A 26,755-nucleotide genomic window follows, 5' to 3' on the forward strand; every position below is an offset into this window, starting at 1 on the left:
ATGCGTGTGTGTATGTGTGTGTGTGCCCATACTTTCTGCATTATTTAATGACCCTAAAACTCTATATTATAAGTAGAATTCCACTAGTATACCAATGCAAATGCTATAATCTGATTGGCTGAGCCATTGCACACTATCAGCCATTAGTAGAATACTACTGGTATACTAATGCAAATGCTGCAATCTGATTGGCTAAGCTGCTCTTATACTATCAGCCATTATAGTTCGCCACTAAATTTTCTCCGATTCTTACAGGTTTAAACTGATCACGTGACGCGAAAGTGTTCATCGGCTGAGAGACACTATCAGCCCATAGTGCCCGTCCGAGGAAAGTACTCGATGGATAGTACTCGTCCGTGAAAATTTCTCTGTAAACAAGCGGAGTTATAGAAAATTAACATTTGAAATTGTATTAAGTAGGTTTTGTCTATTTTCTTTTTGAAATTTTACATTTGACTGTCACGGCACAAAAAGTTGAAAATAAATCAATATGATTTTTGAACTGGTGCGCGGAAGAAAATTCAGTGGTAGACAATAAAGACAATAGAGTGTTTATGTCTCGGAACTATCGGTCTGATAGTTGCTCCTTGGAAATTTGATGTTCTTAAAAGTGGCATATTTGCCCTCGAAGCTTCGCTTCTCTTGCAAATATATTTTTTAAGAACATCAAATTTCCGCGGGGTAACTATCAGCCGATAATTCCTCGACAGTCGACAGTCGACACTCTATTGTTTAATTAGAGAGCAGTAGTTGTTGGTCGTCCACGAAATGCAATGTTTTCATCGGGTAATTAAAAACGGGTAATTAAATTCCTGTGAAGACTAAAAGAAGGATATTGACGGTTCTTGACTTTAAAAACTTAAACTTTTTGAAAAAACGGGCGCGCGCGCGTAAAAAACTACAAATTTACCAATTAAAGACAATTCAATACGCGCGATTTTGTCAAGGCGTAAAATTCAATAATACGGAGAAAAATGATTGGAAACCATTATTGACGTTTATTTGAGTCAGAATTCTACTAAAACAATTAGATTCGCTTTCGATTTAACCTCATAGAAATCTCAAGCTCATAATCTAATTGTTAATTAGTGTTCAGTGGCTGGAGGTCGTCTACGAAATGGCGAAGTTTCTTTCGTTTTTCCAAAGCTTTGGGGGGAAATGTTCGATGCCTGAATGGCTAATTAAGTTCCTGAGAAGACTAAACAAAGGACATTTACGGTTTCTTGACTTTTAAAAAAGTTGAAATCATTGAAAAAACTGATGCGCGCGCGCACACAACTTTCAATTTTAAAAATGACAATCCAATTCGAATGATCTTTTTAAGGCGCAAAGTTTAATAATACCTGGAGAAATAATTAGAAACCGTTGTTTGAAGGAAATTTTAGTAACAATTCTACTTAAAAAAGTAGATTATTTGCTCTCAATTTCTCTGAGGTGATAGTCTACGAGGTCGAACGCCGTAATAACTATCACCCCATAGAAATCTCGAGCTTATAATCTAATTGTCAATTATGCTCTAGCGCTTTTATGAAAAGTATGGCTTCTCTTTTTTCTGCCCCTTACGGTTATTTAGGGCAGCCAGTTTTTTTGTAAATTTTTATAAGGTCTACTAAAATGGATGCGGGCTACAAATAAAGTCGTTGAACTTGTTCTTGTTGAGGGTACACAGTCCGTTTACGTGTGTTCTAATAAGAAGTCCACAAAAATGCTAGTAAGTTCGTCACATTTATCTTACGTGTTCGACGAGATTTTACTCGAAAAGAAAAGTTTCGTTTACAGTTTGTCTCAATGGCCGAAAAAGTAGAAAGTTTGCCTATTATCCCCTCGATGATTGAGAGTTTTGATAACTGAGAGTTTGCATCTATCATAGGTATCAAAATACTATCGCGTGTTAAGCAATATGTCCGATTTCATGCGATTCACCTATGTGATAACAATAATGATAATAATTTATTCAAGACTCTGATCGTTAAATAATTTTGTAGAAAAAGAATATTGTAACGGAATACAGGTGTTATCTATTTAAGATTATTTAACTTAAAAAGAATAAAAAGGTAATATGCACACGTAATGCGTCCGAACTGAAACTTTTCAAACACAAAAAGACAATTAGACACAGATGCCGAGCACACAGCCGGCTAGGCAATGCAATTCAGTTTTTGTTTGTTTAGGTGGATATTCGCTGTTGCAAATAAAATGACAGTTTTTTACTAACAGGTAGAAATGAAGGAGACAGGAAAACTTATTGTGGATGGAGGACAGGCACATCAACCAAGTGACACGTACCATTTGGGTGGTGGAGCAGGAGGGATCATTCAGATAATAGCACCTAGAGGAAGTCTTGCTGCTGGCACATTGTCAATGAAGTATGGCCTGAATTCTCGATCATGTGATTGTGATGCAACAAATGGCCATTTTCTTCTAAAAGGTAACTACAGCTATATCAAACTAGGCCCCCGGGCATATAGATTTTAATTATGTCCATTGCCATAATTAAATGAAAAAATCGATTTTTCAAAAAGGCTAAACTGGTCAATACAAAGCAGATTTTGCCACAATGGCTACTAATCTCGCGATCTGATTGGCTAATTTGCCGTTGTCGATAAGAGTCCAGACAACGCTGATTGCGACAATGTGTCACGCAATACCTTTTTCAGCTCGCGCTCTGAAAAAAAACATTTTCTTTGACGTTGATATTGTACGTGGTAAAAAACAAATCGAATGTGGTTTAGCGTTGTCTGTACTCTTATCGACAACGATATGCGTCATCGCAGTAGTCATAAATTTGTGGTGGACTCGCTCGGCTGCGCCTCGTGAGTCCACAACATTTTGACACCGTGATGAGGCATACTCGTTGTCGATGAGAGTACCTTTCGCCTCGTTTGTATGTCAAACCGCTGATAACTGTAATAACATTTATCCCCTAATACCGACATGGTAAAGTTATTATATCGCACAGATCAAATTCGTGTATGACAAAGTAAACTGTCTTCAAAGGTTTGTGTACAAACCCGTTCAAAAATTCAACGTTGGAAATGCAAGCATACAAAAACAATAATGACATGGACAAAAGTCTTTTCCCAAGCACATCTGAAGGAACTACAATTTCCACCAAACTGTACAAAAGGCCTTGAACTCAATATCATCACAAAATTATAGATCGCGTGTGCTACTTCCTTTGTGCTAATACTCTTAAATAGGACTGCGAAAACAGAGGGGTTACAAATTGCACGTTAAATGCTGCAAGCAGAAACTGGGTAACACCCCGGGGGGACTCTCGTAAAAAAAAAGAACGGCAACCAAAACGCTGTTTTGACAGCTCTTAGAGTGCCCACCCTTGAAAAGTCTACAGCGGGAGCTTTTGCGGTACCTTTTAGGGTATTCATATACAGGCAAAAACTAACGATAGATAAATCCGACGTTTCGGCGACATCTTGGCGCCATTGTCAAGGGAAACTAATTAAATATGCGATTTCAAGAGTAACTAAGAGTTCAGAGTTTCTAATTTGCATAAGTTAGACAAAGACTTTAGCGCGAACTGAGTCTGATTGTACATTTAAACACGGTCGTAATTGTTTAATGAGTAACATCTCATTAATGAGACAATCAAACTTGTTGTGGCATTTTTTCAACACGCTAAAACAATTGCGAAGGTCATCCGGAATCCTGCCTGCGTGTCTATTATCATAGTGATTGCGTACTGACGAGGTCTTGCTTCTATGTCCATCAACGCGTACGAACAGATGGCCACGGGTGTAACCGACATAACCAGCATCGCACTGGTCACACTTGAGCCGAAAAAAGATCACAGGAGTCAATGTGTTGTTTTAGAATTGGTTCCTCTTAGGGGTGAAAGAAGCCACGCCCACAAAAAAGGATTTTAGTACCTCTTAGCTAGGGGTGCTGTTCAAAATGTCCGATGAGCACCCCGTCCTTTTTATATGGGTTCTCCCCGAAGGCAATACTTACTTCATCATAACGAATGGCATACACTTATTTTTAGAATTTAAACGTTAAATCTACTGAATGGATACAAATATAAGATCTTCGCGAATTGCTCTTAATAACGATATGAGTAGTCCCTTGTCGAGCGTAACGCGAAAATTCAAAAGAAATGGCCGCGCAAAAATCTGGGGACGATAAGCACGCCTTTCGTCCCCGGCATTTCGCACAGTTATTTCGTTCTCGCGCTTTTTCTCGTGTTACACTCAACAGAGTAAGGGAAACAGTAACTACTCTTAGTCTATGATTATAATGATAACTTTGAACTGTAAATCTGCTAAATGAATCCAAATAAGATTTCTCCGCGATTTGTACTTCAGAAAAACAATAACAATAACTTCAGACAGAAAATATACTGAATGGATGCGTTTTCAGTCTCATTAAACCAGCGAGCCACAGTAAGCAGATAATTCAGAGACTGATTTACTTTCAAGAGCATCAAGATAATGTCGATCTCGTTCAGCAAGAATCTGATCTACACAACAACGCCGTCCTATGTCCCTGAATCGTTCGCAACCTTGATAAATATTACCTGGCATGTTTCCAGCTACAAATAAGTTTGAATTTGGCATAATTATCATGCGAATACGTGAACCAACCCGAAGCAACAGGCGCGTATCGAAGTCATGCACGCAGTCACCGCTGGGAACACTAACGCTCAAAATCATCGCGACTGGCTGACAAAATCTGGCTGGCAATACAGGGATCTCATTAGAAATGGTGTGCTGCTTGGCAGCCTAGAAGCATCCGATTATAGCAATATTCATCAAGGGGGTAACACACATCAATATTTTGATATTCACAGATTGATAACTTGAACAAAGATCACTTTAAGACTTAAGAGTAATTGCCACTAAAAATCAAAGAGATCGTGGCCACGGTCGAAAAATTGATTGCGCTCGTACTTTGCCAGCTGGAAGGCCTAGGTAAGTAAATGAAGGAAATCAAGTTAGTTTTTTGAAATATCCAATATAACGGCAGAAATTCACGGAAAACGGTCACCGTACCAAAAGCTCAGATTTCACTTCGCGATAATCCGAAATTGTACACTTTTCAGCTTCTTGCTACACAGACGTTCACATCGCTGTGAAACGTTCTCAACTTTAAATGCTACATTGATTCTTCCTTAATCAAGATATAGTGATTATTTTCATTTCTTTTGTTTTCTGAGCGAACTGATTCCCAATAAGGTAGACATACTTTTCTAACGAAAACAAAACTCAAAAGTTATGTAAATTCAGTGAGGAAAAAAGCTGACCGGTAGTGCTTCAAATCGTCTGATATTCTAGCAAAAGACAGTTCAGTCAACGAATTGTATGTATACAGTTTCATTTTTGTGGGATCTGCAAGCAATTTTGCATGAACAGCGATCAAAATTCGAGAAAATTGTAATTTAGCCCCTTAGAAATTTGCAATGTAACGCAACACGTCAAAATAGGTAAAAATCTTTTGTTCGCTTGAGACAGCACAGTCCAAGCATATTAATGTATTTAACGTTTGAAACGCTTTAAAAATAGTATTTAACTTAGAAATTGCTTGTAATAGCGAAGAGACATAAGTAGAACCAACTAAATCACACTCCAACTCTCCCTGCTTTGTGTCACGCATGATACACCTGGCCGATGCTACAAACCAAACACGTGTAAATCCGTTGGCTCTAGTAGTGTCAATTCCTATCTAAGACAATCTCTTATCATGTAGGAGATTTTGCTTTACCTATAGAGGATTGACCAGTTAAGCTGCTAAAAAAAAAAAAAAAAGTAAATTAAGTGTCTTGTCCAAGAACACAACGCAATATCCCCGGCCAGGGCTCGAACCCGGACCGCTCGATCCGGAGGTGAGCGCACTATCTATGAGGCCACTGCGCATTCCACTAATGAGATGTTGGTATATCTTTAACCTTCAATGTGTTTTACACTTCTGAAAAAGTTAGTGCCACTTACACTTTATCACGTAGTCTTGTGGATCATCTTATACCACCTACTACTGCCCGATTCAGTTTACGAGCCCTGTCTTCGACCCTGGTTTAACAAGGTTTTTAGTTCAAATAACTTAGCAAGAAATACAGTCGAACCTGTATAAAACGGCCACTCTTGGGACTTGGGGAACTGGCCGCTTAATACAGGTGGCCGCTTTATATACAGGATCACTAAAAATACTCACTGGGCGTTGTCTAACGATGTGGTACTGTGCTTCAATACATTGCGGACATCTGGAAAGCGTTAACGATGTTTAACGGCCGATTATCAGCTTACAGTAGCTTTGTACTTGTTTTTCTTTATAGTGATGATGGATTGCATTTTAAACACAATAAAATACCGCATGAAATGACATGTGGCTTAGTTTCCGTTCAATGGTGGCCGCTTACCACAGATAAAAATAACAAAGAAAGACAAACATAGGACTGCTACAGGGTGGCTGCGGCCGCTTAATGGAGGTGGCCGCCTAATAGAGGTAACAAATACAGCGTTTGTATGAGCAATAAATCGGAACTTTAAAATCTGGGCGCTTAATAGAGGATGGCCGCTTAATACAGGGCCGTTATATACCGGTTTGCTGTAATTCGAAAACATATCCTGTAAGACGTTGGATGTTGCCACAAGGTGGCCAAACGTAATTAAGAAAATGTTGTGTGCAACAGTGGTGCAATTCTTGCGCACCTCAATTTTTTTTCTTTGCTTCTAGTTCAGTTCTGGCCCTTTCTCTGTCACGAAAGAGTTGAGAGAGGGTGCGTGACATGGGGAGGGCCGGAACAGGAACTACCTTGCTTCTGGCTAGTCACTACGGGTATGACCGTTAAAACTACGGAAATTACTTACTTATTATTCCTAAATTTGTTTACCTCGACTTTTAACACAAGGACTGGCGTGTTGCTTTTTATCTGGTCAGACTGATTTGAAAGTACAATCCGGGAAGTGCGAGTAATGGACCGGAATATGGGCTGTTATCATTGGGGAGAGTTCTTGGCTCTCTGTTCATCAAAGACTTCGTCACTGGCCTGAGCCCACAGGGAAGAACTGCTCTGAATCTTCAAATAAATTCATGGACTTGAATGAATTTATTCCTATTTGCCGTGTGGGTAACAGATCCTTGAGTGACATGAATCAACTTCTGGGGCCCGTTTCTCGAAAGTTCCGGAAACTTTTCGGGCCCGGAAAGCCATAGCAAAATCTCGAACCTTACGATTACAGAGCTGTTTTGTTCACATATTCTTAATATGAATAGAGGTTCCCTTCATACAAGAAGTTTCAGGTGTTTACACTTTTTAAGATACCGATGAACTAATGAACTAAAAATGGCTTTACGGACCTGAAAAGTTTCCGGGGCTTTCGAGAAACGGGCCCCTGGACCTGTACCTAATGAGAAGCCGGTCATGGGTTCCTGACCTAATCAATGAAATCGTCGATTCCAAGAAGTTTTTCAGTTTCTCGAAACGCACACATTTGCCAGAAATATTCTTCACTCATGTCTCAATGCAAGAAAATCTGAAGGACTTTCAGTGGCTTTTGATACATGTATCTTTGTTTCAATGTATGAGTGGTATGACCGTAACTGCGTTTGTTTACGCCACAAATTCCACCGTATTGAAGAACGAACTCAGCGGCCGGCATCGTCTTTTCGGCGTGTTTCTAACTTATCCGGCTCACTGCGATTCTTCTTTGATAAGTGTGTTGTTAGTTTGGTTATCGATACAACATTAACTTTTCGTGGGAACAGACTGACCTCCCACTGGCTAACGACGGCATAAAGCTGCTAATCTCTAATATCGTTCCAATATGTATATACCATTGGGACCTTTTTTACTTCGTTCAGGAGGTTAACTGGGCAATCTTCTCTTATTAATGCAAGGTTTCACACATCAACAACAAAGATCTTCTTATTAAAATTTGACTCATTTTGAACGGTGAACAAAATGGTTTCAAATTTGTAGTCGCCCGTGCGTGACACTGGGCAGCTAAAGAGATCAGGAGGGTGCGATTTCAAAGTTAAGTGTTCCTTTTTCTCCTTTTTTTAATTCTTGTCGACTATTAAGTTAAATACTACTTCTAAAGCGTTTCAAACGTTAAAGACATTAATCTGCTTTGGCTGCCCTGTCTCAAGCAAACAAAAATGGCTTTACCTATTTTAGCGCATTGCGTTACATTGCGAATTTCAAAGGGGCTAAATTGCAATTTTCTCGAATTTTGATCGCCGTTCATGCAAAATTGCTTTGTAGATCCCACAAAAATAAAACTGTAAACCTAAAATTTATTGACTGAACTGTCTTTTGATAGAATATCAGACGATTTGAAGCACTACCGGTCAGCTTTTTTCCTCACTGAATTTGCATAACTTTTGAGTTTTGTTTTCGTTAGAAAAGTATGTCTACTTAATCGGGAATCAGTTCGCTCAGAAAACAAAAGAAATGAAAATAATCACTATATCTTTATTAAGGAAGAACCAATGTATACATTTTAAGTTGAGAGTGTTTCACAGCGATGTAAACGTCTGTGTAGCAAGAAGCTGAAAAGTGTAAAATTTCGGATTATTGCCAAGTGAAATCTGAGCTTTTGGTACGATGACCGTTTTTCGTGAATTTCTGCCGTTATATTGGATATTTCAAAAAACTAACTTGATTTCCTTCAGTTACTTAACTAGGTCTTCAAACTGACAAAGTATGAGCAAAATCAATCTTTCGACCGTGGCCACATTTTTAGGATTTTCTTTGATTTTTACTGACATTCACTCTTAAGACGCATTATCCGTCTGAACGAACTTGGGCAAACATTTTTAGTTCGTCTGGTTATGCGTCTCTAGTATAAAGATGGGCAAAAGACGCATTATCCGTCTAGACTAGTAGTAATCAGAGATTAGTGAAGTACGTTCGATACCCGGGGGGGAAGAAGGGGGTACTCTAGCAATATGTCGATAGGATGTGTTGCTAGGAACATGACATTTTCAGGTTATAGCAGCGAATATTCAGTTAGTATTTGGACATCTGACTGTAGGCTGAGTACCAGAAATACCTTCTCTATTAATATTTCATACTAAATAACATTTCATACTATATTTAATCGAAAAAAATCAGAAACTCAATTCTTTTTATATCAAGATCCCCGACTGTTTTGCCAGATCCTGATTCCTATACCCAAAGTAGACTGCTGGAAAAGCATACCCTTGACAGCAGCGCATACTAAAGCCCATTTATGCCATTCCCCTACCAGGTTTTCCAAGTTGTGTCTTCTTCGGGGTATTGTTCAACTGTTGTGTCCTTTATTGGCATCACGTGTCACATTACTCTAGCCGGCGCATCGTTTATCAAGGTTAAGTACTGTGTATAACTATGGAAAAGAATAACAGTACATGAAACTTTATTTCCAAACATGGACGTTTTTCACTTAAGTTTACATGCAAGCTTACACCCGGCTTACGTCAATTAAGAGCCTATTTAGCTGACCTGCAGTGAAAATCGTTGGGTGGTGTACATTGCCATTTCCTTTTCGTCCTTTGCTGTGCTACGTTGGAATATTTGCTCTCTTTCCCACGGTCAATGAAGTTGTCTTGATTTATTCGAGCTGTTACGGTCGAGCCTTGCAACTTCATTCTCACAGAGAAGTTGAATCGCCGAGAAAAGCAGCTGACGCCTGAAGGACGACACAGATCACAAATCGATATGTTACCCACGCAATTTCGGAGAAAATACAGCATTACACAGCTTTCTGGTGCTTAGATTAGGGCCTTTAGGCATTTTAGGTAGTAACTGAGTTCGGATAAATCAATACAACTTCACTAACCTTGGAGAAAACTGCGAAGATTTCTACGTAGAACAACGAACGAAGAAAAGCACATGGAAATGCACCGGTAGCACTTGATGTAAGGCCTCACTTTTATTCAAAGCGAGGCATCACATCAGACCGAGGCCATGCGTACCACAAAGTCAGTCCGAAATGGCGTCCAAACCCTGAAATCATCTGGCATCGCAGAAAATCGCGGGACATAAACCCACGGGAATGGCCCCATTAGTATGCGTTCTCAGATCGTCGAACCCAACAAACTATCCTTTGAAATTAGTCTTGAACGACGCGCTACGAGAGATAGTTCGTCTAGACGCATAATACGTCTTGAGCCCATCTCAATACTAGAGACGCATTACCAGACGAATTAAAAATGTTTGCCCAAGTTCGTCCAGGGGGATAATGCGTCCTTAGTATAAAAACGGTCATTTAGCATGACGGCAGAGGGGTTATAAGCAGTGATATAATGAAGGTGGAAGAAATGTTAATCTTACAGTTAGCTTCGTTATGTCCTGCCGGCTTACAGATACGGTTGCTGAAACACCCAACTATTCCTGAGAGTTTTTCGTTTTTATTGAAGTGCTCCATAAAGATGTACGTCAGTTATGTCTTAAACAGGGCATTTTGGAAGTGAAGTGCGTTATAGAGGATGCACGCTCAAAGCGAATCGCGACTTCTGTCCCAACAATACCGACTCCAATTTTACTCCCGTTTTTCAACAAAAATTTGGAAACCTTAGGGGCGGTCCTTTTCCTTGCCCTTTCTCGTGTCCTGGACACGATTTGCGATAATGTTTCTCGCATTCAAGTCGAGTGTTTCACGCCGCGTAACTGAACGTGTTGAATTCGTCATTTGAACGAGCAATTCAAATTCTAGTGCATTCGATAAAGTTTACAGAAAGTGCTTATGTGTGGTATTTTTAGAGACGTTTCGGCAAAAACCCCTTCATCAGTCGCAAATTTCCCCAAACTTCTCTAATAATACCACAATTAAGCACTTTTTGTAAACTTTATCGAATGCAATTCAATTCAAAGTGCTACAAAGCAGCAATTTGTTTTTAATTTAAATCCTAGCGCCATGATATCAACACCACTTTCTGATATCCACCCTGATTGGTTCTTTCTGATTGTGCGCATGCAAGTTATCCTGGACTCGCTTTTCTCTCTGCTGGGCTTCAACCCCAATAAAGACTGAGCAGTGAAGGGAGAGTTAACTAACGGATCATAGTATCATCGACAAGTGCTTTCGTTTTATTAATTACAGTAAACGAAACTGCGAGTCCAATGTTCAGTGAGTCAATGCCACAATGGCCTCCATCCTTTTACGCGTGGCCTCAAGCATCAAGTAACAGTGGAGCCATTGCATTACCAACAGGTTGGTAATTGTTTTTAAATTATCTTATTTTGGTCACTTTAATTGCATTGAAGTATAACAATGTCCACCATTCCTAGCGTAATATAACTTAATATAATAAGTATTTTATTTTTTAACCTCTGAATAAAGTCCTGTATGTAATATAAGCAGTAGGACCAGATATTGAAATGCCGCGAGATTTCTATGAGATCTCAGTGAACTACAAACAGTCAATCCAAAGAAAACTTTTCTTAATTGCATGGAAATATTTTCTCTGCGAACTTCGATTCTGGTTAATATCAAAGAAAGCACTACTCATTTAATTTGCAGTCTATGTTGAATTATCATACTAAGATCTACCTGCTGATAGAAAACAGTTGCAAATAGCCAATAAATATAGTTTCCCTCTCTTTTTTTGACCAATCACGAAGCCTGCTTTATCTGACAAGAATCGCCACGATAAACAAAGTCAAGAGCAATGACCTCAAGACACTTTGGCGATATTTCGAACGAAGACATTGAAAATTTGACAGAGAAAGGAATTCCACATAAGATGAAAGCGGCCACCTAATAAGGATGAGTGACCATTGTAATGGTAATTTAAGATACATATGCACTTGACATACAATTTTGTTTGATAGAAACATTTTTTTTCCCAACGAAAGTTCACATTAAGGACGGTGCATACTAAATACAATGGTCTTTTGGCCAAAATTAAGAATGTGTGAAAAAAGAAGACCTCAGTAGGGCCCATTGAAATCAAAAATGAAAACTGGGGGTAACCACGCATTCTTCGAAGATAATCAGCCGTAAGCCCTGGCCAAACGGAGTCGCAAGTAGACTCATCTTGAAAACCTGGGTTTACTTGCGACTCCGTTAGGCCAGGCCTTGCATGCAAACACTTGGGCTGCATGCAAACACGTAGGTACGAGCTTCATCATCTGAAATTAACCTAGACGCCTTGCTGCGTGTACTCAGGCAGTCGTTATACTGAGAAGCATTAGCCATGATATTAGCTATATTGCAATTGCGCTAAATGTTCTGCATTTGAAGTCGTACGAAATTCAATCGAATCGATGCATGCGTGCTCAAGCTATTCTGCCTTTGATTGCATTTCTTGGAATCGAATAGTAGCTTATTACTCGTTTGCAGGCCTATAGGACGTGACATGAGTCAAGGTCTTTATATCAGCCTATAAACGTTTCAGTCTATTTTCCTTAGCCTTTGTCGTTGTTGCTGTCTTTTTTTTTTTTTTTTTTTTTTTTTTGGCGTTTCTCAAGTAAGAGAGACATTTTGAATTTCAGAGTTATGGCGGTGCGTGACGTAGAGCTACGAACGCGTTTGTCGAAAAACATATACTTATCTCCTGATTTTAAGCCCATTCAGAACTTAAAGTATTACGAAAAGTGCTTATGTAAATGCTTGTTTGTTCAGTACAGATAATAAGTCGCCTAGATAGCCAAAGAAAGTTCCAGATGTTTACACTATTTTCTGGCCGCAATGTTGATGTACCACGGAGGTACACCAACAGGGTGGCTCCATACTGGGCTCTGTAAATTTGTGCAAAATATTTCGACGAATATCTGAGGTTTGGGAAAACGCACAGACTTAAAAATTAGAGAAGTGTCATCTTTATTAATCTCCTATAACATCACTATTTCTTGACTTTATCCACTAAATGGTTTCGAATAATTTTTTTTTATTGCGTCAGGATTGCGTGACAGTGCAAAATGTCCAATAATTCGCTACATGGGTTTCGTTCTTGAAAAGACACATAACTCTGTTACAAGAAAATAATTAGAGAAGATTTTTTAGATCGAGATTTTAACTTTATTATACTTTACGAAGTTTCTCAGAGCGTTTTACTTAGGTTTACTCGAACAGATACATTCGTAAACAAATACGCTAACCTTTCTGCTCTTGTTGTTCAGACATTCTTGAGTTCGTGCTGGGATTCTACTTGGTTCACGGTCTCGTCTAAAAATACGATGACGCTTCTGAAGATGCTTTTTATCAAGTTGAAGAGTTGATAGCCCCGGTTGATAGCTCCTTTGGAATAACATTATTCTTGATAAATTCACTCAAAATGTTCGTTCGTAAATTGATCTCTCATAAGGCTTGCAGACCGACCCGTTCCGAAAACGCTTAACGTCCTTTAGTGTTCGTCTACCGCGAACGGTGTGTTCGTTTGTACTGATTTCATCGCCCTAGAAAACATGGAATCCGTGCTAACTTTTCACGACGACAACTTATGTAAATTCCATGTGCTGTGCACACGCACAGATGACGCATGAGCTTAAGAGACCAGACGGCGATTGGGACTGAAAGCGGAAAAAAAAGAGAGATCCGAAATTTAAACCCAGGCCTCACTCCCTGGGTATTAAAGCAATTTTTCTTGACAACATTAGTGCTCGCCTAATGAAGGACGCTTCAGAAGTCTTGTCGACCTGTTTAGTCAATCTTTGTCTTCAAGTACTTTTCCTTCACTATGGAAATGTGGTAAAGTCTCAGCCCTTCTCAAATCTGGGGACAGGTGTGACCTAAATACTTATAGACCTAATCACAGTCCTACCAACACTGATTCTCGCAAAGGCTGTACATCCCAGGGGTACTCCCAGAAAAATTGGGTGGGGTTGTGAGGCCCGCTTCCCAAAATCCTTACTTTATTTATGTCCAAAATCTGCGATTTTCCCCACCCTATTTATGACCCGACCAAGAATTTGATACCCGATTTATGGCCGTTGCAGCTGGCACAATTGCTCTAAACATAATTTATGAAGGGCTTTTGTTGATGGTCTTATCGATAATGATGAAAAAGTAGCTTTATATATAGAAAAAAAAAAAAACGTAATCAATTCAAGGCCAGAGTGCAAACACCATACCCTATTTCCGACCAAAATGGCCAAAATCGATACCCTATTTATGACCAAAACGGCCAAAAAAACCATACCCTTTGGGGCTGCACATACCTATATAGCTCATATCAGGTAGTACCTCCCCCCCCCCCCCCCCGCCCCGAGCTGTACATAAACAACTGTATACACCTATCTGAGTGAACATTAGCTCATTACACCAAAACAGTTTGGCTTCAGGCCTAAACTATCAACTGGGATAGCGCTCATGCATTTTGCGGATGAAATTCTTTCAAATATGGGGGACAGGGAACTGTTAGGGGCACTTTTCTTTGACTTATTCAAGGCCTTTTACACGATGGACCACCAGCTATTAATATAATCAAGAAACTGAGATCTCTTGGTCTTGATACCACGTCAGTTAGTTGGTTTCAGTCGTATCTGCATAGTAGATGCTAAGTTACATCTGTTGGCAGTGCTTTGTCATCTGCTGCTTCAGTGATAATCTCTAGCGTTATTAGTAACTAAAACATTTGCTATGCATTTTCTCTCGTGATTAACATAACGACAATCGTAGCGAAGTGAACGCGATCAATCAATCGACTTTACTTGGAAAGGGTGACACATGACATTATAAACTGATAAACTAGTGACCCTCTATAGTACAAAGTATGAACAATGAAAAGTTACAATATGTAAAAAGTTACAAAAAAAAGATATGTATATACATAACTACAATGATTTAAAAATTCCTAAAAATTCCTAACTATAAAACTAAGAGTTAAAATATTAAGTTACATTTTTGGAGATTGTAAAATGGTCAATATATATGAGCGTACCCCTGCTTTACGTACTCGATATATTTGTGTTTAAAAGAGTTAATGCTTGCATTGAATCTTATTTTTACAGGTAGGGAATTTCATAACAAAATTGATCATGTTAAAAAGGCTTTACCCCCTTATGATCTATTTTTTGAAATGTTGTGATAATGAGTTTGCAAGCTCGTCAATTCATCCTTTAATATCCGCGCCCTCAGCCATTTCATCATCCTTTTCAGCCTCTCAGACAACACCAATCAATGTGCTGCCAACAAAATTGACACAGAAGATCCCATCAACAAGTGCAATGAATATACTAAGTATAAATGTATCACGAGCTACTGAATCTCGCTCTTCATTACTTGAAAGCAGTGTAAGACGACGTAAGGATTGAACTTTGTTGTAAAATTTAACAAAGAGTATGAACGTTTCATTTCTCCTTACAATGCCTCATACTGATCCTGACTGGAAAATACTTGGCCCTCGGCCATTCTAGTATACTTACGTCCCCCAAGTCTCAGCCCCTCCTCTCAGTCAATGAGTTCATATATTCTTAATCATAGTGCATGCAGAACTTACACTATATAATACGACTACAATTCTGCGCATTTTTGCCGTGGTTTTATTTGCATTTTTATCTACGATGCAGTATGCATTTCAGATATCAGACATAGTGAAGCAATCTCCCTCCTTCCCACCCCCCAGTAACGTAAGAGCTGCACGAGGATTCACTCCGAGCCTGTAAATTCTTCCTGAGCCGGCCACGTTTGCACACTGAGTCTTGATTCCTGAATAGGATGCAAGCTGCCAAAATTTGTAAAATAGCCAATAAAATGTTGAATGTCTGGTATTAAATATCGCCAAATAGCAGTTTAAAGTTAAATTCTATTCTCAAAACGCTGTATTTCAACCTTTTAGAGCCCAGTGTCCGATATATCGGACAGCAGAGTAGCCTGCACTTCCTATAGTCAGCAGTCTGCCCCTTAGTCATAACCATTTCCCAAATGTACACATGCAGGCACCATTTTGGTCAGATAAGAGCTTGGCTTTTGTCGACAAGACACGATTTAAAGTCCACTTGTGAACATGAGCAGGAGGTCTGTGAGGTATAGCGATCAAGAAAAACTTTACATTCTGGATGGAAACTTCGCTATTCTGGTACCCTGGGTGCCAGATGTGCTGCGATTGTGATCGTTCCCCACGATCTTAAAAAAAAAAAAAAAAAAAAAAAAACTCTCTGTCACTGTACTATTCTGGACGATGGCTTGAAATCTGACATCAAAGGATTCGAAAGTAACAATGACGCCTCAGGAGCCAGATTGATTTGAGAAATGCCATTATTGAGGATGAAGAAGCAGAGGAGGCAGATGTTAACAATTCAAGAGCAGCGGGAAGGCCAAATAACTATTCCTTCGATGGTTTTGAGTCGACAAAACATTTAACCAGCTCAAGTTCAGGAACAATGAGATTCAGTGACATGTTTTAAGACTATACGTAGCCTTGTGAAATCTGGCATAGGCAGTCGTACAGTTGAGTGAATATGTTAAGTGAGGTAACAAAATAATCCTTGATAGTTACTTTGTCATTCTGTGTAGTTATTGGAATTTTCCTTTACATTTTTTGCCCTATTGGTTAATAATTGTTGCTGTTTTGAGTATGGCGTGACACAATTGTTTAACATAATTAAACTCTTATAATGGTTTCATGTTACATCAGACACTTTTTGAGGAACCTGATTATATTAAAAAGGTAAAAACTAATAAATGTTTTTAATTATCTGGGTTGGAATTTTCTGAAATCCTTAACAATTAATTTGGGCTCTATTAAGAGTCTTTGGTCTAAAATGCGAAGAGTCTAGTAAAGGAGGCGATCAAAAAGAGGTGCTTGAGCCAGTGGTGTATATGTGGCAAGGGATTGCAAGGGATTTTACGTCCAGCCAAAATTACTATTGCTAATGATAATAAGACTCACTTCCCATCCGTTGATGTCCTCTCTCATAATATTTCAAGGCTTTTTTCTGTTAAGTGTTCTTCTGCCTCCTCATTGTCTAATTTTATCGAACTAAATGTTTGAGTATCCCCGGTATCGCAAAAGCGATGTATGCTCCAAAACATCGATGGATGATACTTTAAAACTCAATTTTTCACACTCAAATGTGATTTCTACAACTTTTAACTCGATCCAATTTATTAGAGAAAGCATTGCTGATATCCTCTCGATATTTTGCTCATATAAAAGCACCATAAGAGATAGAAGTCCCAAGTAAAATTTCCAAGCGTACCTGCAGACTTATTTTCTGAGTGATACTTACCAAAACAGCCTAAAATTGAAAGTAGTATTGTTGCCATCTTGCTTGTCTGTAGTTTGCTTTTAATTCTCTTTTCTTACATATGTTTCAATTATGTAATTCGAAAAATTTGCTTTTTCAATTTTCTTTTTTTCCGTTTTCAAGAACTTTACAGGCTGCAATAGCTGGATCTTGATTCTTGTGCCTTGTTTACAGGTGCATTGCCTTTATGTTTGAAGCAATACATACAATATGTGTAAACTAATGAACGTTACTTGATGGTGTCTACATGTAGATGGAAAGCCCTACCAAAGAAAACCAAACCTCATCGCTATCATCTATGGTGGTACCGAAGTAATCCGAGGACAAAACAAAAACATCACGATGAATGCGTCACTTTCCTATGACCCGGTTGTTGGACTAGGTAACTACTCCAAGATGAACTTCACCTGGCATTTTGGTGAGATCAAAGGCAACTATTCTGGCCTACAAACAGCGGCGAGCGACTCGTTCACAGGAATAAACCAGTCAAATGTTCATTATATTGGGAATGATTCTGGACTTGAAGTTACCTTTAATACTGCCTCTTCCGTGTTCCAGGACTTGGCGACCTTAGTAGTTAAACTGGTGGTGGCAAAAGATTATCGCAGCTCAAGTGATCATCAAGTTATACACTTGGTAAAAGGGAATCCGCCTCAAATATCTCAACGGTATGAAAGTTGTTTCATTGTTTATCAACCCTGTCATCTGCCCCCTGGTCTTCAGTCTGTATTTGACCACCGGTCTGCAGTTTGCAGTCTGCAGTCCGCAGTCTGCAGTTTACTCTGACCGCTCAGGGAACTATAATATTGATTCTATTCTCTGCATTATTATATGGTACAGGTAGTGGAAGATGTCCAGCTGATAACACCACGACTTCACATCAAGCAAAATAACTTAAGTGGCTATTAAGTCCAATTGGCGCATAGTTGGATAAATTAGCTATTCAAGAAATCAACAGAATTGAATAATTAATAAAACATTAATTTATTAAAATGCCAGTACACCTGAGAGTAGTGCATTAATTAACAGCACGTGCTTCAGAAGACACAAGAGACATACATAGGACGTTAATAGATTTTTCAGTTATTTTACTTTTTTATTTATTTATTTATTTATTTGTTTATTTATTCATTCATATTTATTATTATTATTATTATTATTTTTTTAATTCTTCACGGGTTACCGGTGGCCCCAAACCAATGCGTGTTGTTCTTGAAGCAATTGATACCCTGCTTCACTTTAGTACTTTTAGTTATTGTTTCTTCCTTTCCTTGAAACTTCTTTTGCCACTAACCGACAAGATTTTTGATACTAATGTTAGAATAGCATGACATCCATGAGAAGAAAGAAACACTTATTAGCACACAGCCATGAAATAAACAAGTGCAGTTACTCAAAGATTGTTTGTTTGTTTAAAATGACAGTTCTTTCCTCCTTCCTAGAATAAAAGCTGTTCAGAGGCATTTTTTCATAACATAATATTTATTTTCATTTGATCTTCAGATGTACAATAAATTGTGAACCTAAAATCAGTCCATCAGTTAAACTAAGTATCCAGTCACAGTGCTATGGACCGCAGTGTTCTAAGATATCTGCATACCAATGGATACTTTATAAACAATGCCTATCTGCCACAAATAATGACACTGTTTGGAGGAAAATACAAGATTTGCAACTTATCACAACTACATCCCTCGATTCTAGCAGTATTGTAATCAAAGAAGACTCCCTTGATGGCGGAAAGTACTACCGGCTGGCAGTGTTTGTTAAAACTACGGACGGTCAACAAGGAATGAGTGCTCATGATGTCTCCACTGCATCACCACCTACAGAGGGAACGTGCTCCATCACTCCATCAAATGGTACCTCACTGAAGACTGTTTTTAACCTGAGCTGTAGTGACTGGGAAAGTGACAGCACCCCTCTCTCTTACTTGTTTCAATATCAACTACAGAATGGTCTACATGGGCTGTTATACTATGGCTCTGGTAGTAGCGTTAACTCGTGGCTGCCATCTGGAAAGCTGTCTTGGAAATATACTGTGAAGTTCAATGTCACAGTGACTGATAAAAATGGCGTGTCTGCTCCAACAGTTCATTTGTCTGTGCAGGTACAGTATATCCTTGATTATGTTAACTCTTGCATCACATTACATGTATATTAAATAACATGTTGTCACTTGTAACAACCAATATTTTGTCACATATTGCACATGAATATTTCTGTAGGTTGAACCATTTCCAGAGCTCTTGAGACCAGATCAAATCAGCAGACGTATAACAGCAAATGACAGCGAGTTTAATAATGCAATCAAAGATGGGGATATCAGCAAGGCAGAACAGATAGCAAATCCAGTCCTTCAAGCACTTTTAGAAGATACTACAATGGATTCAACCAAAAAACCCATGGTATTAATTAACTTTCATTTAGTCGCTGTTTATCTAAATATGCATGCAGTTTGTTCGGCACCATAGGTTCAAAGTTATCATTTCATGTAGACTACCAGTAGTCCCTCTTTTGCTTAGTCCGTCGAACGTGACGCGAAAGAAAACCGCGAGAAAAAATGGCTGTATGAAATCCTGTGGGCAAGAAGCACTTCTCGACCCCAGGATTTCACGCGGCTATTTTCTCCTCGTGGTTTATTTACGGTCGCTCTCGATGGACTGAGCGGAAGAGGAACTACTGGTGGTCTACATATCATCAGATGAGCGTAAATTTAATTATGAGTTCAGTTCTCTTTCTAAAGTCTTGATCAATAAGGATTTCTTAAAACATAAGCAGGCGAATATTAACGTTAAAAGCCGACGTTTCGGCGTTATCGTGACACCATTTTCAAGGCAAAGTGAATAAAGAGAGGGGGCAAGGGGAGTCTTGTCACGAATTTTCGATTTCACGAATCACGAAACAAAAATCATCCTTTGGGTAAGCAGAATCTGCTGGACGATAGATATTCAAAAACAAAGTGCCAACCTTGGACTTCGTTGTTTCTTGCCTCACAGTTCTCTGTCAAACGCACTTGCCATGCTGAACTGCCCATTCTCTCATGATCTGCTCTTGGGTAGAAATTAAGTGCCTTGTTTTGCCAAGACGCGAAAGTTTGGAAATGTCTTTCAGTGGAATTGAACTGTCTGGAATTGGATAGTAGGATGTTGGGTGAGTGAAATAATAGGCTGCCCAGCTTGTGATTCTTTTGATGCTTTCGTAAACTGAGTTTCCCATATTATGGGAGTAGTTAAGAGATGTGGGGCATTGATCCTTGAAATGACCAACAGCGTGCAGATTTTCCACTTGGGTTGTTAGAGAAGCATGGAGATCAACGTGGATGTCTTTGTTGTTAGACTTCAATTTATCATCCAGACAATTACGTTGATTGTAGATCATTTGTACGGACTTAAGCGACAGGTTCGTTTGTACAGTACTCACGGTTCCTTGTAGAAATCGTTTGAGATCACCGACTTCTTGCAGAGCTTCAGCTATTGATAGGCGTGGAACCGTCTGATGTTTCAGATGAACTGAAAATGCGCGGAACAATTTGTCAAGGTGTTTCAGCTAGGTGACTGTACCGGTAATTGTAGTCAGAATTTTGACGCATCCTGTCTGAGGGGTAGTGACAAAGACATTGCAATTGTCAGTGCAAACTCCCATCCGGCAGATCAAACGAAGAGTTTCTGCTCTTCCCTCTGCGTTACGCTCTAGTCGCATTTCTTAAAAAGACACTTAAAATTTTGTGCGAATCTCTTATGCCAAGTCTGACACGCTCCTTGGATCCAACAAATTTGGAAGTGCCTGATTCCGGCTCAGCATGGTAAAACATAACTGATTCAACAACCGCGAGGACTTTGTCGGATTCAGCAGCCATGATCTTTACCAGTCTGAGTTACACCGAGTCCGCACATGTCGTTCATCAATGGCTCATAAGTCAAAATCCTATTGAGACGGGTTCATTGGCTAATACGGTGATCAGGAAATCAACGGGTTTATTTAAACCTGTCAACACGTTTCGTTTGTCGCTACTCTCAGTCAGCTTGACTCAAGCGTTAAATTCACTAAGGTCACGGAAAAAATCTGATAACAATCCAGTGAAATTCAGCAACGAACTCAACTTTAGACATTAAGGATTTATTTCTTATCTATTCACGATTCACAATCAAGGACTTTTGCATTTCACGCCTCACGGAATACACTTCAATAACGATTCACAGAGCACAAAAAAACCGGATCACGGCGTCACGAAAATACCCTTGCCCTCCCCCCCCCCCCCCCCCACCCCTCTCAATAAATAAAGTGTAGATTTGATTTCTTTACAGTCTCTACAAAGTAGCATAATAAGAAAGGATCACAAGTTCTTCAAGTGAATACCTTTGCGCGAATCGAGTCCGTTTACACGTTTAGAGATGGTTTAAGTTTTCTTATAAAAAGCATCTCCTTAGTTAGGCAATCAAATTTATTAGAACATTTAGTAAGCACGTGAAATTGTTCTGAAAGACAAGGAGGTAAGTTCGAGTTATGTTCGCTCAAATAATGTTTACAAATTGACGACGATTTTTGTTTGTGTCCATCAACGCGTTCGTGGAGGTGGCCGCGAGTGTAACCAACATATCCTGCATCACACAAATTGCATTGAAATTTATAAAGGCTAGGCATATGCATTGTTGGTTAACAGTGGCTGGCTTGACTTCTCGAACTTTAAGGTCTTCGTTGAGTTTCTGCTGATGAACACGGGCTGAATTGTGGTCTTGATTTTTGAGCTGAGGTCTGTGAGACGTTTCCTGACTACATTAGCAGAGGCCTGATCTTTAAATGGTATGATAACTCGGATGGTGGGTGTAGTCGTTTCGGTTGATGGAATGTGCTGCTGGTCTGCTACCTTGGAATCTACGAATTGCTTGACAGCCAAATTGAATAAGTACCTCGAGTACTTAAGCTTTAAGAATACGGTCTCAAGTCGATCGCATTCTTGTGAGAAGTACGACCAGTCGGAAGATATGTGGTAAGCTCGATCTAACATGGTGGTAATTAGACTACGCTTGTACCGATTATCCACGTGGCTCTGGTAGTGGAGTAAGAGGCCCATATTAGTTGGTTTTACCTAGACCTTGGTCTTGATTCTGGGAGCTAAGTTTAACAGTTCAACACTGATGAAAGGAAGCGAGGCATTCCTTTCCACCTCCATAGTAAAATTTGCTGATGGGTGGCAGTGGTTTAGGGTGTCAATGCTTTCTGTGCATTTAAATCAGATTCAAACATTTTATACAGTTGTGAGTATAAAATGCAACCAGTACATGCATTTAACCACTTAATTGGTTGATTATTTTTCTGTCCTCTCCTAAATTTGCTTTATATCAATGACCATGTTAGCATTTTAATTAAATTGTGAAGTGTTCTAATGAACATTTGAGTTCTTTCAACAAAGGAATCTCAGTTCATCGCGTTCAAACATGAGGAAATCAAAACTATATGATTTGGCAAAAACATAGCCTGCGTTCAGATGTCTACTTTACTTTTCTTTTAACAAGAGAAAAGTCAGGTCTGTGAAGCGAGGCACGGTTCCTGAAATTTGCCGTTCTCTTTTCACTGTCGGTGAGGCAAAACAGAACCAACTCGCGGGAAAACAAATTCAACTCACCATTGCAAAACAAAAGCAATTGACTGCAAAACAAAATCAACTTAACACGGAAAAAAAATCAATTCACGGCATAAAAAAATCAATTTACGCAAAACTAAGTCAACTCACGGCAAAACAAATTCAGTTGACAGCAAAACAAAATCAATTCATGGCAAAACAAAATCAACTCACGGCAAAACAGAATCAATTCAGGTTCAAAGCAAAACAAAATCATCTCAGGCAAAACAATATCAATTCATGCCAAAACAATATGAATTCACAGCAAAACAAAATCAATTTACGGCAAAACAAAATCAATTCACGGCAAAACAAAATCAACTCAGGCGAAACAGAATCAATTCACGGCAAAGCAAAATCAACTCACGGCACAATTTAGTCTAACAAACAAAATTTAGTCCATTATTCTGTAGTCCTTGATATTCACCTTTGAAGATTTTACTAAAACAATTATTCGCCTCAGGCTCAGTGAACATTGCTGAATATTCCCTAAGACGAATATTCCCTTAGACTTCTTCTTGGTGAATATTCACCAATGACCACTTCGCTTTCGGCGAATAATTGTTAAATAACATTACCCTTTCAAATATGTGAAGTACTTTCTAATTATTTAATGCGAGTCTTCACACTGAGATTGAAAACGACCTTTTAGACATAGTCACGTGACTGATAAAGTCATCACACCAAGTTTGCGGAAAATATATATTTCATGAAAAGAGATATTTTCTCATAATGTGGTATTCTCCCGGACTTCAAACTGACAGTTGAAGTTATATGACATGCACATTTTTCAGCTGCAAAAGATGATGGGAAGGTTCTTATTAAAATTATAATATTATTTTTAATTATCATTATCATATCATGAGATATGCTTTAAGTCAAATTCTGAACAATTATTTGTTTTTGGAATTTGCTGAAATGTCATTACAGAAACTCATCTGGCATTGTTCTCCCTACAATTTCTATAAATTGCAGATTCAAGACTTCATCATTGAAAAGATAACCTCAATGCAAGTGAAAAGTCTTCCAGACCTTTTGCAAAGCTCCTCCATTATAGGGTCTGCTCTTCAGGAAACAGTGTCTCTCAAGTCACTAGTGAGCAACTTCAATTCAGTTCAATTCAATTTTGATTTAAACTCTCACAAAGATTAATTTTACACAGGTGTCAGGAAAAGAATAGAATACATATAAATATATCATACAAATTACGTATAGAAGATACTAAATAGCATTAATGAAATAATTTACAATTGTGATTAAAAAAAATAAAGTGTTAAAGAGAGAAAGAAAAGGAGATAAAGGAAGACAAATGGTTTTAATACAAGGTTGACTCTGTGGAGTTTGAGACACCTAAATCGTTTATGGAACCAATCAAGTAAGTACTCCAAAGTAACTAAATTTAGCAGAAGGAATACAGTGTTAAATAAACAATTTAGGTTAGTATTTCTTCAAGATCTAACTAGAAAAAAAAAAACTAATTACATTTCAACTTAAGAACTAATAATATTATTATAGCTGTCATTAAAGATGTGTCTATTATTCATTGTGGTGTAAGATAGGACAGATGAATTTCACACGTTTGTCTTACGATGGAGTCACTTTGAGGTGTTGAAACTTGACTTTGTCCCAAATGGGTAAATGTCCCGTACACAAACCTCTGCACTTTCAGAGCACACCAACGAGACGGGACATTTTATCCATTTGGGACAAAGTCACGTTTATTGATCGTGACCCTCACTGGTACACAAGAAGGGTCAAGGAAGCTATCCATATAAGACTTCATCCAAATAACATCAATAGAGATAGTGGAACCGAAATTCCTGAAGTATGGATACCTACAATCAAAAGGCACAACAGCCGCCCAATTACAATGTGGACCTATGAGGAAACAGCGTCACAAAGTCGCAATAATAATGAGGATCGAAATGCACCAATAGCAGCGAACCAAGGTGTTGCAAATAGCGACACGTAAACAATCGACCTCATCACCTGATGAAGACTAGCAGTATAGCAGTCGAAACGTCGCGATCAACATCTCAAAGTGACTCCACCGTGAGACAAACGAGTAAAATTCATCTGTCCTATTATCATAATTGTCAATTTTTTTTTTATATAGTTTTACGAAATCTAAAAAATGGAGTAATTTGCTTGATAGTAATTGGTAGTGAGTTCCAGAAGTTGGTACCAGTGTAATGAAGAGAGCGAATACCATATTGGGTAGTTCGAACTGATTTTATAAACAAATTTTCATTCAGTGAGTGACGCAAAATAAATGTTGAGGGTATAGAAAGAGGATGCTGGGTCTCGGAGAGGGGAGATGAACAGCAAAGGGGATTCCCCTTTCCTGGTTTATCTAAATATTTCTCCAATCTCACATCCTGAGGAATTTTACCTGGACCCTCGACATTTTACCCTGGACCCTCGGTATTTTACCCTGGACCCTCGACATTTCACCCTGGGCCCTCGACATTTTACCCTGGGCCCTCGACATTTTACCCTGGACCCTCGACATTTTAACCTGGACCCTCGACATTTTACCCTGGACCATCGACATTTTACCCTGGACCCTCGACATTGTACCCTATACCTTCGACATTTTACCCTCTACCCTCGACATTTTACCCTCGAACCTCAACAGTTTACCCTCGACTCTTGACATTTTAGCTACAGCAAGCCGTGATAAGCTATTGTTGCCTCAGATTCAGCCAAGCAGATAAGAACTTATTTTGTTGCTGGCGACACTTTCTATTGATAGGGATCCTCATTGTCAGCTATTGATTCAATGACATCATTCTTATGGAACACTACTCAAGCTAAAGATGTGGCAAAGGTACTGCTGGTCGCCCAATCTGCAGAAAACTTAGGCTCCTGTCTTAACAGCTTGCTGAAGGCAGGAGCAGTCATTGCATCAGGAGATGTTGGTTCTGATCTTCGAGAAAAGGTTAATATTTGCCATTTTGTATTGTTAAGGGCGGTCAGTTGTTACCTCATTGAAATAAACAAGGACACACTTTGATCTATAACTTCGACGATAATCCTGATTCCTTAACATTACCTAACTTGCAAAAATATTACACAACACTCGTTACAGTGGTAAAATTTTTCCCATGCTTGGCACTGGCTACATGTTTTCCCACACATGACTCAGCTTACATGTTTTCCTATGCTTGGCACTGGTTACATGTTTTCCCACACATGGCTCGCCTTACACGTTTTCCTATGCTTGCCACTGGTTACATGTTTTCCCACACATGACTCGGCTTACATGTTTCCCTATGCTTAGCGCTGGTTACATGTTTCCCCACACATGACTTGGCTGACATATTTTCACACACTTGGCACTGGCTATACACATGTTTATTCATTGCTTGGCTCTGAAGCAAGTGCCAAGCATTTCACGCCTTTCCAGTTGGTATATGTTTTGCAGCTGGTCACATGTTTTCCCAAGCTTGACGGCATCTACTTTAGTTTTGTGGCTTTGCTTGGATTGATTCATTGTGGAAATTGTTGCTTTTCTTGTGATTTGTTGACCACATGTGAGTAATTTGGAGTTTGATTTATAACACAGCTCTTTTTCGTTTTTGTTTTGTTTTGTTTTGTTTTTCAGGGTGAACATTTAGTCAAGAGAACCATGAACATCATCCGCTTAGTTGGAGATGCAGTGCTGGCACTAAGAGTTCCGGATGAAGAAATGATATCGATTGAGACGACAGGACTGACCATGACCTTAGGCCGCCATAGCCCGGATAAACTTGCAGGATTAAATATTATAGAAAAAAATGCCCGATTTGTTTTACCGGCTGAAGAGAAAGCATTGGAGTCCAGCGGAATACAGGGAGAAAGTTTTGTGGATACTCAGGTATGGATATTGTATCAAGCAACAAATGATGATAGTCCTGAGGGAAACAAGCTTGTTTTCCTTTCAAACGTAACGTTTCTGAAACGTGTGGTTGGAGATGTTTCCCTCGACTTCATCTCAAGAAACACTGAGAAACTTACTGTTC

The 26,755-nt window shown here is 39.0% G+C and overlaps 1 protein-coding gene and 1 pseudogene across 1 annotated transcript in view; one reads left to right on the forward strand and one right to left on the reverse strand.

The window, feature by feature from the left end:
* The first annotated feature begins 2,193 nt into the window (after positions 1-2,193).
* LOC149115070 (polycystin-1-like protein 2) overlaps positions 2,194-26,755 on the forward strand; it is a 33,182-nt gene continuing 8,620 nt past the window's right edge. The window contains exons 1-8 of the mRNA XM_089285838.1: positions 2,194-2,428; positions 11,040-11,150; positions 17,382-17,796; positions 18,632-19,238; positions 19,357-19,536; positions 23,727-23,846; positions 25,507-25,692; positions 26,359-26,610. Of these exons, the coding sequence (XP_089141964.1) occupies positions 2,224-2,428; positions 11,040-11,150; positions 17,382-17,796; positions 18,632-19,238; positions 19,357-19,536; positions 23,727-23,846; positions 25,507-25,692; positions 26,359-26,610 (2,076 nt within the window). The 5' untranslated portion in view covers positions 2,194-2,223. The remainder of the gene's footprint in view (positions 2,429-11,039; positions 11,151-17,381; positions 17,797-18,631; positions 19,239-19,356; positions 19,537-23,726; positions 23,847-25,506; positions 25,693-26,358; positions 26,611-26,755) is intronic.
* Positions 21,476-22,136, reverse strand: LOC149115071 (uncharacterized; annotated as a pseudogene).

The sequence above is a fragment of the Orbicella faveolata genome, unplaced genomic scaffold (assembly GCF_042242905.1).
Source record: "Orbicella faveolata isolate gen_17 unplaced genomic scaffold, um_ofav_v1 contig_13, whole genome shotgun sequence".
Lineage (NCBI taxonomy): Eukaryota > Metazoa > Cnidaria > Anthozoa > Scleractinia > Merulinidae > Orbicella > Orbicella faveolata.